A 14,017-nucleotide genomic window follows, 5' to 3' on the forward strand; every position below is an offset into this window, starting at 1 on the left:
TGAGTCCTTGTCCTCTTTTGGTCAAAAGAATAATATTCTTTTACGCCAAATCACACAATCTGACATGACAATTCAAACGTCATATGGGCAGACTTAACGGAAATAATAAACAGTGTTAAATATTATCTTTAATTATTTTAAATCTTAAAGTACAGGGATTAAATTGAATAAAATTAAGGTAGACTAAATTGAACAAACCCCTACAATACAAGGACATAGCACACTGACTAAATTTAACGAACCCCTACAGTACATGGACATATCAGGTACTTTGACCTCTATCTAGTTGTATAACCACATTCTTACCATTATCATTTTCTTTTACTTATCAACATCTTCTATCTAATCTTTTGATTCTTTTCTACTCGCATTTATTACTTATATAAACATAATTTATTTGTTTATGCAAGTTGAACATTATTACACCAAATTTTAAATTTTGATTGAACTCAATAGATCATCGATTCGATGTATTCTGATAACAAATGTAAAAATTGTTTATATTTTTACATTTGATATCCAAATATATCGATCGAACCAATGATCTATTGAGTTCTCAAAATCTAAAACTTGTGATAATGTAACATAACATATTTTTAATTATGTTGTATACGAATATAAATTTGATTCGCATATAAATGTAAATATCTTACATATATTAGATTTAAAAGTAAAAATTATATTTATTTCATTTTTAAACCAAATGTATCTAAAAATATTTTAAATATAAAATTTAAAAATACTCAAAATTAAACCCGTGTTATATATAACGTTATTTTAAAATAAATAAATTTTAAAACATGAGTGTTAATAGGAAAAAAAAATAAAAAAAAAAAAAGAAAAAGAGAACAGTTTCCTGAAGTAAATAGGTCATTAAATAATCCCAAGTCCAACATACCCAACAATCACTCTTTAAATGGGGGCAAATTATGCCCTGGACCCGTGTCCACAGTGAATTGTAGACACGGGCCCAAAACGACGTCGTTTTTCAAAAAAAAAACGCGTCATTTAGTTTTAAAAAAAAAATAATAAATAAATAAATAAATCGCGCGCGTTTTGCCGTTAACGGTCTTAACGGCGTTATTTTTTTTGAATTATGAATGTACAGTTATGCCGTTATGAATGTACAGTTATGCCGTTATGAATGTACCGTTATGCAATTATGAATGTACAGTTATGCAATTATGAAATTATGAACACAGAGCTCTAACATTATGAACTTACAATTATGAACATATATAGTGATAAAATTATGACCATGGAGCTTTAAAATTGTGAATATAGAGCTTCGAAGATTATGAATGTACAGTTATGGAGTTATGAATCTACAGTTATGGAGTTATGAATCTACAGTTATGAGATTATGAATCTACAGTTATGAAATTATGAATGTACAGTTATTGATCGAATTATGAACAAAGAGCTCTAACATTATGAACTTACAATTATGAACATATAGTGATAAAATTATGAACATAGAGCTCTAAAATTGTGAACATAGAGCTTCGAAAATTATGAATGTACAATTATAGAGTTATGAATGTACAGTTATGGAGTTATGAATGTACAATTATGGAGTTATGAATGTACAGTTATAGAGTTATGAACGTATAGTTATGGAGTTATGAATGTACAGTTATTAATAATATAGTAATAAAATTATGAATATATACTCATATAACAAAGCGGTCTGAAATTTAAAAAAAAAAAAAAAAAAAAAAAAAAAAAAAAAAAAGAGATAACAGTGCCTAACGGCACTGTTACCCGTGTCCAGCAAGCATGCTGGACACGGGTCCAACGCATAACGATTGTTAAATGGGTGAAATTCAATGCTCATCAGTTAGTTTTTGAGTGGTAAATTATGAACAAAGACATAAGATCGAGCCCTAACAGTAGGAGGCCCTCCCGACTCCCACCAATGTAGAAGCTCTAGAGGCAAGGAAATTTCGCCTTTTTGTGGACAATGTAACGAGTTTCGACTACTTTTCACAACCTAAAGAAGCCAAAAGTGTACACCACAACACAAGAAATTTTCAATCTTTTATTTTCACTTTTCTACAGTGCAATTCATGGAAAACAAAACCTATATATCTGCATCATGAAAGAACCATTTCACAATAGAGAAATAAACTAACAATCTGGCCGACCTCAACAACCAGAAGACTAAGTATTGCAGTGGAAAGAGCCTCCAACACAAGAGTACAAGTTCTACAAGACAAACAAAACCCTGGCATCCTACATTTGTGACCTGTTCCGTCGCCCTAAATCCTCCATTTCTTCGTCGTCATCATTTGTCGCTGACGCACGACACTATCACGAACAATTCTTCGATCCCTCTCTCTATATCTAACAATTGTAACTCGATCCGAGTCTACTAACCTAAGATACAACATGCATAACATACAACAAAAGTGTTAATATAGTGCGCTTGTATCATTTAACGACCCCACTGTCATCATGGATCAGCTAATCCAGTGATTTCATCTTCATCACTTGACGTGCAATGTCCATCACTGATATCCCCGTCACTCTCGCTCTCGTCCTTGTGTTTTGTAATGTTCTCGTTCTTTGCATAGCGCTCACAATACTCTGCACAAACTTTTAGCTAGGATGATAAAATTCTATTCGTACTTGTCTCCAATGTTGTAGAAGGTGCTAGGGGCACCCCCCTAGAGCGCCTAGGCGCTTAATAATAATAAGAAAAACAGAGGTAACCCCAGTCAAGATGGTTAAGCATACAAACTTGTAACCACAAGGTCACGAGTTTGAATCTTAGCCCTCTTAGTTTGAACTGGTCAGCTATGTGCAACCTAGGCTGGTTTACCTCCTTATAGTCCTTTGCCGGCTAGGGTTACAAGGCGAAGTTTACCCATTGCACACCCTCGGGTAGTGGCTACGGGTTTCCCTTATCACCCAAAAAATAAGAAAAACACAACAATATACATTGCGCGCACACACACACACACACACACAAAAACTCGACCGAGTTGGCCGCCTAGTCGGCCAACTAAATGTCCGCCCGCCTAAGGGTAAAATCCCCTCGGCTTAGGGGTGCCTAGGCGGCCGCCTAAGTTGATTTTTACAATAGTGCTTGTCTCTCAAAAGGACAAAAGGTATGCTAATAGCATAGGAATTGAGGGCATAGATAGTAGAAATATTCACACCTTTAACCCTTTCATCGTATTGATTTTTGTCCTTCATCATCAAAGAAGCTGCATCACCGTTTAGAGGGTCCGACGGATTTGGATAGAGCAAAAGTTGAGGAAGGAAAACCTCAAAGATATTTATAAGATCTGTAGCAATAGTGATTATGGTTAGACAATAATGCCACGATATACACCAAAAAAGAACAAATTCTCATCATAGATAAGAAGTTTTGTCCATTGCGTATAAGAACGCACCCAGAAAATTTGCTATAATGTGGTAAATATAGATACAAAAACACTCTAATAAACAAATTTCTGATTATTACCGAACATGGGGCTCCAAGATTGGTTAATAACATCCAAGCAGACCGAACCTGACCTGCAATTCATTACAGAATACACAACTTCGATTCCTTCATTTTGCAGAAGCAAAAATACGAGTTTATGTTACAGTAAAACTTCTATTTCTTTTTGGTACAGAAAAGGGAAGCAATATTAGTATAACGATTGTTTTGAACTTACTTTCTAAATATGGGATTTGTTTTGTGCTGACTGGTGACTCAACAGAGCATTAATAAACCACAAGAAGAAATTAACTCACAACTCATCAACATTAGGGTGGAATATCTTGTTAATAAATCCAATCGAAGGCGACTTGTATGGATAAGCATCTGGAAGTTCGACACGAACTTTCCATACTCCACCTTCATAAGCACCTGCAAGAAAACTGACCAAATTTTACAAATCGAAAAAGATGGTTTCATCTCGTCACAAGTAAAGATAGGATGGCATTCATAGCATAGTGTCCCGAAAGTCAAATTAACACATGTAACTTACTGAAAAGCCTACAATGGCTTAAAGGAAATTTCGGGTAAATTGTTGAAAAACAAAAGGGTTATGTTTGTTTATAGGCTTGTGTTTGTTTATGAATAGGTGCTTAAATTAACAGTTATGTGTCTGTACATATATATGTACTATGTTTCTTCATCTCTGCTTCAGCCTAACTAGCGGGTGGTTGTTATTCTCCACCCGCCAGGCCTATGGATCTTTCAATTTCAACATAGATTACCAAAAAGAAAATAGTTAGGAGGGGCAGAAGTGCATGCTCAAACAACAAACGCCAATCCATCAAGATGCAGTCAAGAATGCAAACAGTATGTAAAAGGCGTAAAAAGAATGCACTATGTCATACTTTCTTTCGGCCCATGAAATTCCACGTTGAATTCATTGAGCCCGTCGTTTATTGTCTCGACGGTATAGTCACTCATCATCCTGAATCAACACAACACAAAAAAAACGAGGCAGGGAGATCAATGATAGAAATTTTAGTCTCTAAAGGACATAAAGCGGTCAAGAGAAAGCCTTCTAGACAAAAATCGAAAGAAAAGTGTGAGACAATCACAACAGAGAACTACAAATATGCAATTCGCAGTGCCACCACTAAGCCAGCAAAATACCAAAAAAAGGATTTTAAGAGAATATGAAATGATTCACAGTACAGGGGATAAAAATCCAGTCTCCAAACAGTTCTTAAGCTAGTCATCTTCATTAAAACACACATTGTAGCCATGAATTCGTAATCTCATATGGCTTTTATTAAGCTCCAAAGTAGTCGCAGTTGTTTGAATCTTGCATGTAAATAAGGCACAGACGAGTGTTTGAATGGGCATAGTTGATGTCAAAGAGACTATGGGTACAACTCGGGAATCTACAGAAGCTTAATATAAAGAAATTAAACAAAGTAAACTCACAATTTCATGACATCCATGTCTCTCCTCTTACTTGGAGACATTATTCTAAAATTGTTAACAATTTAAAACTCCCTATTTCTTTCCTGTAAAAAACAAAAACGAAAATTAAAAACTTTATCATACACCATGCCTAGCTAGTTCATACACACAAGCATGCACATAAACTTTTGATCATCGAAATTTTATCATAAAATGATAATTATATGGGCAGGCAGTTAGCTAAAAGGATCTATTCCACACAACCTTGCTGTGTTATAACAGTTCCAAAAGTCATAATAATCCTTTTCTTTCCTAGTTATTTTTCTCTACTTTCTAATTATCAAAACCTAGCTCATAAAAACACAAGCTTTACCAAAACCTAGATCATCATCCCATGATAATGTGTGCTATCCATTTCTAACAACATAAGGAGGAGTCTAAAGTGGGTAAATTCAATTAACCTCTGACAAAAATGATCATAAATTATCAAATTTGTAACAATTTCAGGACCAATTCAACATTTAATCATCTCAAGATCTAAACCCAGACTGAGTTGTTACAAAACTCATCACGATCAAATAATCAAATCATCATAGAAATCACAAAAAATTGTCAGAAAATAAACATTAATCAGAGGATAATATTAAGGAAAAAATGAACAGGAGAGATGCGGAAGTGATTCTTGTTTCCCCGCCTTCATAACTACCTGTTTCCGAAATCTATAGACCACCCGGTAAGAAAAAATCGAAGAGGCCACAAGAAAATCTGGAAAGGAAGGAATGTGAATAATGGATGCATTGTATATATACATCGGAGTTATTAAACAACGTGTTTCTTGCGAAAAGACAGCAACGTGGGATGTGTGCGAAATTTATGGTATGTTTCATGTCTTTTTTACCAGGAAATTGCTGCTTCCTCCAAATCTTCTTCTCTTCAACTTGGGACCAAGTGTGAAATAGGCTATTTGGTTTGCCAAAAATATTTGAAGAAGAATAAAGTTAATAGCCAGTTTGATTCGCTGAAAAATATTTGAAAGGAAATTAAATTCAAATTCCTTGGAAAACAAATTACAAGTAAAATAGATTTCATTGTTTAGTGAGTGGAAAAGAAATTACTGAGAATATGAATTTCATTGTTCAATTGAATTTGAAATGGTACGGAATTATGAATATAAAAATCAATATGCCCTTAACAATAATATATACGAGAAAAAGGTTAAATAGGTCATCGAACTTTAGCTAAAGAGTGAATTAGGCCCCTAAACTTTTTAAAGGTGCAATTACACCTCTCAATAATTTATTTAGGTGCAATGAAACCCAAAAATAAGTTAATGACATGCTATCACAGGTCATTAGAGTTCAGACCACTTTTCGACAAATTTTTTGAAAAAAAAAAAAAAACTTACCGGCGAAATTTCCGACAAAAAAAAAAGTGAACGGATACCATGGTCACCTTCTCCGTGGAGAAGGCGACTACGGGGTCACCTTCTCCGGCAAGAAGCGACCCAAATCTGGGTCACTTCTCGCCGGAGAAGGTAACCCAGATGTGGTGCCTTCTCCGGTTGAGAAGGCAGCCATCTGGGTTGCCTTCTCAACCAGAGAAGGCAACCTCTGAGGTCGCCTTCTCTACAGAGAAGGCAACCCAGATCTGGGTCATCTTCTCCAGCGAGAAGGCGACCCAGATCTATGTTGCCTTCTCTGGTTGAGAAGGCAACCTCAGAGGTCACCTTCTCTGATTGAGAAGGCAACCCAGATGTGGTGCTTTCTCTGGTTGAGAAGGCAACCTAGATGGTTACCTTCTCAACTGGAGAAGGCACCACATCTGGGTTGCTTTCTCCGGTGAGAAGCGACCCAGATTTGGGTCGCTTTTCGCTGGAGAAGGTGACCCATGGAGAAGGTGACCATGGTGTCTTCTTGAACGGTCGCTGGTCACTTTTTTGTCAGAAATTCTGCCGGTCAATTTTTTTTCGGACAATTCGTCGGATGGTGGCCTGAACTCTAATGACCTGTGATAGTAGGTCATTAATCTATTTTTGGGCTTCATTGCACCTAAATAAATTGTTGAGGGATGTAATTGCACATTTAAAAAGTTTAGGAGCCTAATTGACTCTTTAACTAAAGTTTGAGGGCCTATTTGACCATTTTCCCTAATATATATGTGTAATTAATAAATTTTGATGAGGGTAAAATAGTCCAATTGTGTTATATTTTATTCCCAAATCATTTGAAAAACAAAATACCAATGCTTTGTTAGGATTTTATTTTCATTCACTTTAAGGAAGTCAAGTTTCGCCAAACACCTTGTGCTCAGATGACATGTAGTGATATCTCTCATGTGGGAGGTCATGAGATCAAGCCTCAGTGGAGGCGTTGTTGACTCTTTGTGACAAATACTACAATGTAATAGAGTCAGTAGCATTCAAACAATAAGTCAAGTCCCAATGAAAAATGTTTTCCAGTTTATAGAAAAAAAAATTGATTTCAATGTTTAGTCAAGTTGATCGAGAACAAGTTTAATTAGCGTAATTGATGGTGCATTCTCATCCTAAAAGAGATTGAGAGTTTAAAATTTTTTTCTCATAAAAAAAACAATATGGTTAGCAATTTACCCATTAGTTAGGTCAGCCCATTGCATACGGCTTAAAGGTGTTTGCTTATTCAGGACACCTTGAGGTTTAACGACAAGGAATCAGGTGTTAAAGTTCTCCAAGATGAAACATGTGAATTAATCACAGTCATTGATCTTGCCAAAACCAACAACTCATAATGAACATAAATCTTTTAAAAAAAAACGTGGGGACATTATGGTAATTTTGTGTATTGTTGAAAGCTTAAGGTGTATAATTTCAAAGCTTAAGGTGCATCATTTTAACATTTAGGGGGAGTTTGGTTCACGGAATCTTGGATTACCCCAGGTAATAGGATTACCTCCAAGAAGGTAATGTGAGATTTTGGGAAAGTAAGATTACCTTATGTGTTTGGTTTGGATTGTGTATATTACCTTGTTTGGTTAATGGTTATATTTTAGGTTATATGAATCAATTTACATTAATGTCCTTAATATATATATATATATATATATATATATATATATATATATATATATATATATATATATATATATATATATATATATATATATATATATGGAAGGGATCAGGTGCATTTGTGGCTTCCCGTGCGGATGTGCGGTTGATTAATGTGCGTGAGGTTTATACTTATTGTGCGTGAGATTTGTACTCAATGTGCCTGAGATTTGTACTTAATGTGCGTCATGTTAATATGCGTGAGTTTTGTACTTAATGTGCCTGAGTATTGTGTTTAATGTGCGTGAGATTTATGCTTAATGTGCGTGAGTATTTCAGAATTACGAGCTCAGAAGGAAGCAGAATAGAAACTCACGCACATTAACGCCCAAGCTTCTTGTTACTTCTTCCTTCAATTTGGCCATGGATTCTGGATTATCAGCTACCTTCAATGCAGTTGAATGTTTATATAAATGACGCACGCACAGTAAAATTTGCACAGCAGCTAAGTGTGTATTTCTGTTGTATTATTCCCATAATTCTTAACCACCATAGTTCGCCTCCGCATCATCATCATCAGGGAGGGAGCAAATGGCTACTGGAGATGGGGAAGAAGCTGACATCAATATTTTCTGCTGCATTTTACACATTCACGCACATTAAGTACAAATCTCAGGCACATTAAACACAACACTCACGCACATTGAGTACAGATCTCATGTACATTAATCCACCGCACATCCGCACGGGAAGCATTCAACTGCACCAACGAATGAATACCTGATGCATAAAAAAAAAGGAACAAATATACTTTTAATTTGCAAATACAAATGAAAAGTATATACAGTAATTATCTTGTGCAACACTGAAGGCATGTGCAGTCATGGCCGCAATTAATTGTACTGTGCGGCTCCCCAACCACTTTCCTGGTGTAGCCAACGCCCCTTTTCCCCTCTCCATCGTAACGTCCTTAGCCTCTCTTCACTTTTTGCCCCCCTGCACTCTCACTCATCTCTGCTCCACACTCTTTTGCCTCGGATGTTTTCTTCCCTGCAAGGAATAATCCTTCGCGGCTGGCCTTGCTTTTGGAAGTGTCTCTTTAGCCTGGTGCGCTGTTTGCACTATGTAATCTTTCGGCTTTTGCCCTGCAGCATCGAAAAGTGTATCTTTATAGCTATTGTAACTTTTTCATGTTAACGCTACTAAGCTTCTTGCAGTCCAGAAACAGCTTAGATCTCACCTAGGAATTTCAATTTAAATGTGTCCTAAACATCTCTTGTATGAGAGACTGCTTTGTGAATGGTTAATGAACAATAAATAATGTAGGCCGACGATGTATTATTGGGAATACTAAAAGTTTTTTTTTTTTTTTTAAAGCATGTTAATTCCCAAGGCAATTTACACTGATTTCATTGGGTGAATGGCGGCTACATTTAATCTAATTAAAATTCTACATTTAATCTGATTTCATTTCATTGGGCGGTGGATTAGGCAGGGATTGAAGTATACATCGAATTCTATATTTTACCAAAACGTCGTAGCTTTAACTGGGCGGGAATTGGAGCCAAATTTTTGTGGCAATTTGGATTTGGCTTTATTATATATATATATATATATATATATATATATATAAATATATATATATATATATATATATATATATATATATATAAGATATAAGATAAGATAAGATAAGATATAAGATAAGATAAGATAAGATAAAATTTTTATGTGTGTGTATTTATTTATTTATATGTATAAATGTATATCAATGCTTAAATATTTAAAAAACTAAATATATAAATATACACACATATATATTTTTGATTATATAAACATATTATTATTATTATTATTATTATTATTATTATTATTATTAGTATTTGTCCCGTGCAATGCACGGAAAATATGTTATAAAAATATACCCTATATGAGGTTTATTCATATATATATATATATATATGTATATATATATATATATATATATATATATATATATATAAAATTTTGGTTATTTAATAATTATTATGTGTGAATTTCTATGATAAAATTATGAACATAAATATATTTACAATTAAAATAATATTTAAGGTGGGTGATTACTACAAATCTTAAACTATATTAAAAATTTAGTACATAGTATTTAATATTACAAAATTTTAAGAATTTAGTAAACTACAATAGTAATTGAATTACAATTTTAGAGTCACCACGGATCAAAATTTTTAGACCTTTGAGATTTCTAACTCTAGATGTAGCAACATGCAATTGACCTTTAAAGACCAAAATCACAATCTTAGTTCGAACATTGATTTTTTCTTCCAAATACTATCGAATTAAGTGTGTAATCAATAAAAGATGAGAACTAATAATTCGAGAATATAATCTTAATGTTACTAAGCCTGCTTCACGTCAATTAAGTTGGAGAGTGTTGTTGGATAGTATCCGATGAATCCACGAATAACGCATCTTTGTCTCCGTAGTGCTCAATATGCACATCAACAATCTTAAATATTAGGCCGCCTAGCTATGCCATATATTAATTTCAAACTTATGAACTTTGGGGTTGCATGCAATAAAAAGTATATTTTAAACATACTAAGGGTACATTATATATGTATGTAAGGTACTTTCAATATAAAAATAATGTATTTTTAATATATTAAAAATGTATTTGATATTCATGATCCATACAATTATGTGGACCATCGTTCATACAATAATTTGCCAGTAGAAATTGAAATATATATATATATATATATATATATATATATATATATATATATATATATTAGAAACTGTCAATGGAAATTATTATCATTATTATTATTGCAATTATTATTATTATTGTTATTGTTATTATAATTAACAATATTATTATGGTCTTGTGAAAATTAAATGTTGATTATCACCATTTAATTTTCACAAGACCATATAGCTTTATTATATATAGGATAGGATTATTATTATTATTATTATTATTATTATTATTATTATTATTATTATTATTATTATTATTATTATTATTATTATTATTATTATTATTATTATATAAGGATTAGTTTACAAGGGTAAAGTTGGAATAATTCAAGGTAATTTAAGATTACCTAAGAAAACGGGGGTAATCACATTACCGCCACATCAGCCTTTCAGGTAATCTCATAACTTGAACCAAACAAGATAATATAACATTATCAGATTCGGATTACCTAGGTAATCTAAGATGACCTGAACCAAACGCCCCATTAAGGTGCATCATTTTAACACTTAAAGTGCGTCATTTTAACACTTAAGGTGTGTCAGTTCTACACTTAAAAACTTAAGCTGTGTAAATGTAAAGCTTAAGGAGCTTATTTTCAAAGCTTAAGGTACGTCATTTTAACACATAAGGTACACTAGTTCTACACTTAAGGTGCATAAGTTCTACACGTAAGGTGCGTCATTTTAACACTTAAGGTGCGTCATTTTTAACAATGAAGGTGCGTCATTTTAGCACTTAAAGTGCACCATTTTAACACTTTAGATGCGTCTTTTTAAAACTTAAGGTGCGACATTTGAACACTTAAGGTGCGTCATTTTTAACACTTAATGTGCGTCATTTTTAACACTTAATGTGCATCATTTTAACACTTAAAGTGTGACATTTTAACACTTAAGGTGCGTCATTTTAACACTTAAAGTGCGCCAATTCAACACTTTAGGTGCGTTAAGGTGCATCAGTTCAACAATGGTATGAGGAGAATGCATCCAGTTCCCAGGAAGCGCGTTTAAAAAAAAAAATTCATTGATTTGAGTCGTTGATCTAGATTTGATAAACGACTTAGATCTCACCACATGTTTCACTTGGGAGATTCTTCGCACCTGATTTCCTCCCATATATATTGTGAACAAAGAAAATTGAATTTTATATATATATATATATATATATATATATATATTTTTTTTTGAATTCAAAATTCTGGTTACATGTCATGTATCAATGCGGTGTGGGTACAAAATCTCTGTGTTGTCCTTTGATTCTTCAATTGGATGTCTTGAACACTCCACCACTAAAGGGCCTCCGGAATTCAAGTGGCTTGTGGTTTGATCTTCAAAGAAGGGCTTGTATATGTAGCTTGTTCTTCGTTGAAGGGCATCCGGGTACAAATGACTTGATCTTCAATGGAGGTTTGGACAACAGGCATGATCATCATGGAGGAGGGGCTTTTACTTTCAAGATCACATTTTGATTGTGATCTCTGAATAATATTTTCAGGATGCTTACATGATTATTTCCTAGGATCTATACATAGAAATAAGAGGTCATATTTATAATTGTACGATAGAAGAGTTTTGATAAACTCAAACTCTTTTGATATTATCTAATTAAATAAAGAGTTAATCAACGATTTGGTCCTTCAATTATTACCAAACTATCAATGTAGTCCCCTAATTGCTTAATCATCGATTTAGTCCCCGAAAACAATTATTTTTAGTCGATTTAGTCCCTCCGGCCATCGACGGAAGACGGCCGGAGAGACTAAATTGACTAAAAATAATTGTTTTCGGGGACTAAATCGATGATTAAACAATTGGGGTACTACATTGACAGTTTGGTAATAATTGAGGGACCAAATCGTTGATTAACTCTTAAATAAATTAGATAACATCAATATTATCCAAAATATATTCAAACATACTAATATTAAAAAATAATCAATATTTATCAAAATTTCAGTGTCAACATATCTACATCTACAATTCTAATAAGAACCAATAATGTTCGGCCCTTAATTGGAACAAAAAAAAATGTCGGTAGCATTGTTTCTTAAAATGAATGGTTCATATTATTTTGATTTTAGTATTTTTTTAATGATTTTCCTTATTTACCCTTTATTATATTATTTTCTTCCATTAAATAACCTTAAATTCTGTTAGTATAAACTTTCTTTAACGGAATATTCCGTTAACTATTTATTATTCTTAACTTACTCATTGATTTCTATAAAGGTCTTAGGTTCGAACCTCATCCCAATTAAAGTTGGCATAATTGTTAAACATATACTACAAATATGTTAAAAAGTATTAAAAAATAAAATATAAAATTTAACATAAACTTTGGTCAAATAATTAACCCGTCTAAATACCATTCAATAATTATAAACCAGGAACTTTTAAAATCATTTGATTTTCTTTCATTTTAAAAAATAAAATTAAGTTAAGCTTCTTTTTTTTTTTTTTTTTCGTTTAATTAATCTTCTTTTGATTATTGAGAACAAAACTTAATATTTCAATTATGCTTTTATCAATGTATGAAAACTTCTAAAGAAATTTGTCAGTTAATTTTTACTATATTATTATAACAATATCTATTGTAATCTTATATTTTGAATTATTTATTCTCATCCTCTATTGATAGCAATTGTCATTGAGAAACTCTAAAAACAATTTGTCTCAACAACAAATAGAAATTAAAAAAATCAATGATTTCATTATTGTGGATGGAAAGTATGTACGCCACTTTATTGCTCTTATTAAATTAAAAAATAATTTAGTAGCTACAACAAAAAATAATACATATGCATTTAATTAATTTAGAATTAGATATCTATAATGCCTCTATTTAAAAATAATTATTCATTATAAAAAATTTAAAAAGAGATATAATTTCATTAGTTATATTATATTTATTTTCTACCGGTCAGAGATTCCTTACCTTCAAATTTATTAATTTATTATATTCACTACATTGTATATTGTTTCTTTTTACATTATCTTGTAATTCAATATCAAAGTTATAATACAAAATATTTTATATATATTTATTTACCAAATATTTAATACAAATATAATAAATATTAATATTTTATTCAATACTTTCACATGATAACATACGACACACATCTCACAACACATGAAACATGTAAGGGAAAACTACCACTACCAAATATCAACATGTGCTTGTAAGATAAAGAGTTCATAGCATAATTAAGATCTCAGTCATATACACAACAAGACAAATCTAAAGCTTCCTACACCACAATCTCATTGCATGATGAATCACTCTATACTACCACCAATAATGCAATTCCACATGACACACTACCAATAAGTCAATAACACACACACACAAAACA

General features: G+C 32.4%; 1 protein-coding gene across 5 annotated transcripts; it reads right to left on the reverse strand.

Moving 5' to 3' along the window:
* Positions 1 to 2,023: 2,023 nt before the first annotated feature.
* Positions 2,024 to 5,812, reverse strand: LOC109150701 (ubiquitin-conjugating enzyme E2-23 kDa-like). 5 transcript variants are annotated; one of them, XM_019298686.1, is made up of 8 exons: positions 5,775 to 5,812; positions 5,582 to 5,641; positions 4,898 to 4,947; positions 4,339 to 4,418; positions 3,748 to 3,862; positions 3,473 to 3,525; positions 3,165 to 3,293; positions 2,024 to 2,589 (listed from the first exon to the last, which is right to left on the reverse strand). In XM_019298686.1, exons 3-8 carry the CDS (start codon positions 4,936 to 4,938, stop codon positions 2,456 to 2,458), a joined length of 552 nt encoding a protein of 183 aa, XP_019154231.1. In that variant the 5' UTR covers positions 4,939 to 4,947; positions 5,582 to 5,641; positions 5,775 to 5,812; the 3' UTR covers positions 2,024 to 2,455. The 5 variants fall into 5 exon arrangements, with proteins under 5 accessions (XP_019154231.1, XP_019154230.1, XP_019154227.1 ...); XM_019298685.1 differs by having other exon boundaries at positions 4,898 to 4,980; positions 5,583 to 5,641; positions 5,775 to 5,790; XM_019298682.1 differs by lacking the exon at positions 5,775 to 5,812 and having other exon boundaries at positions 5,582 to 5,746.
* Positions 5,813 to 14,017: the final 8,205 nt, after the last annotated feature.

This window comes from Ipomoea nil, unplaced genomic scaffold, assembly GCF_001879475.1.
Source record: "Ipomoea nil cultivar Tokyo-kokei standard unplaced genomic scaffold, Asagao_1.1 scaffold2280, whole genome shotgun sequence".
Lineage (NCBI taxonomy): Eukaryota > Viridiplantae > Streptophyta > Magnoliopsida > Solanales > Convolvulaceae > Ipomoea > Ipomoea nil.

Excerpts from the sequence above, each read along its gene's own strand:
- LOC109150701 (XM_019298682.1), bottom strand. The coding sequence starts at position 5,674 with ATGCATCCATTATTCACATTCCTTCCTTTCCAGATTTTCTTGTGGCCT. Across the intron at positions 3,526-3,747 it reads CACCCTAATGTTGATGAGTT|GTCAGGTTCGGTCTGCTTGG; the intron begins GTGAGTTAATTT and ends AATGAATTGCAG. Across the intron at positions 3,294-3,472 it reads ATCTTGGAGCCCCATGTTCG|ATCTTATAAATATCTTTGAG; the intron begins GTAATAATCAGA and ends CTATTGCTACAG.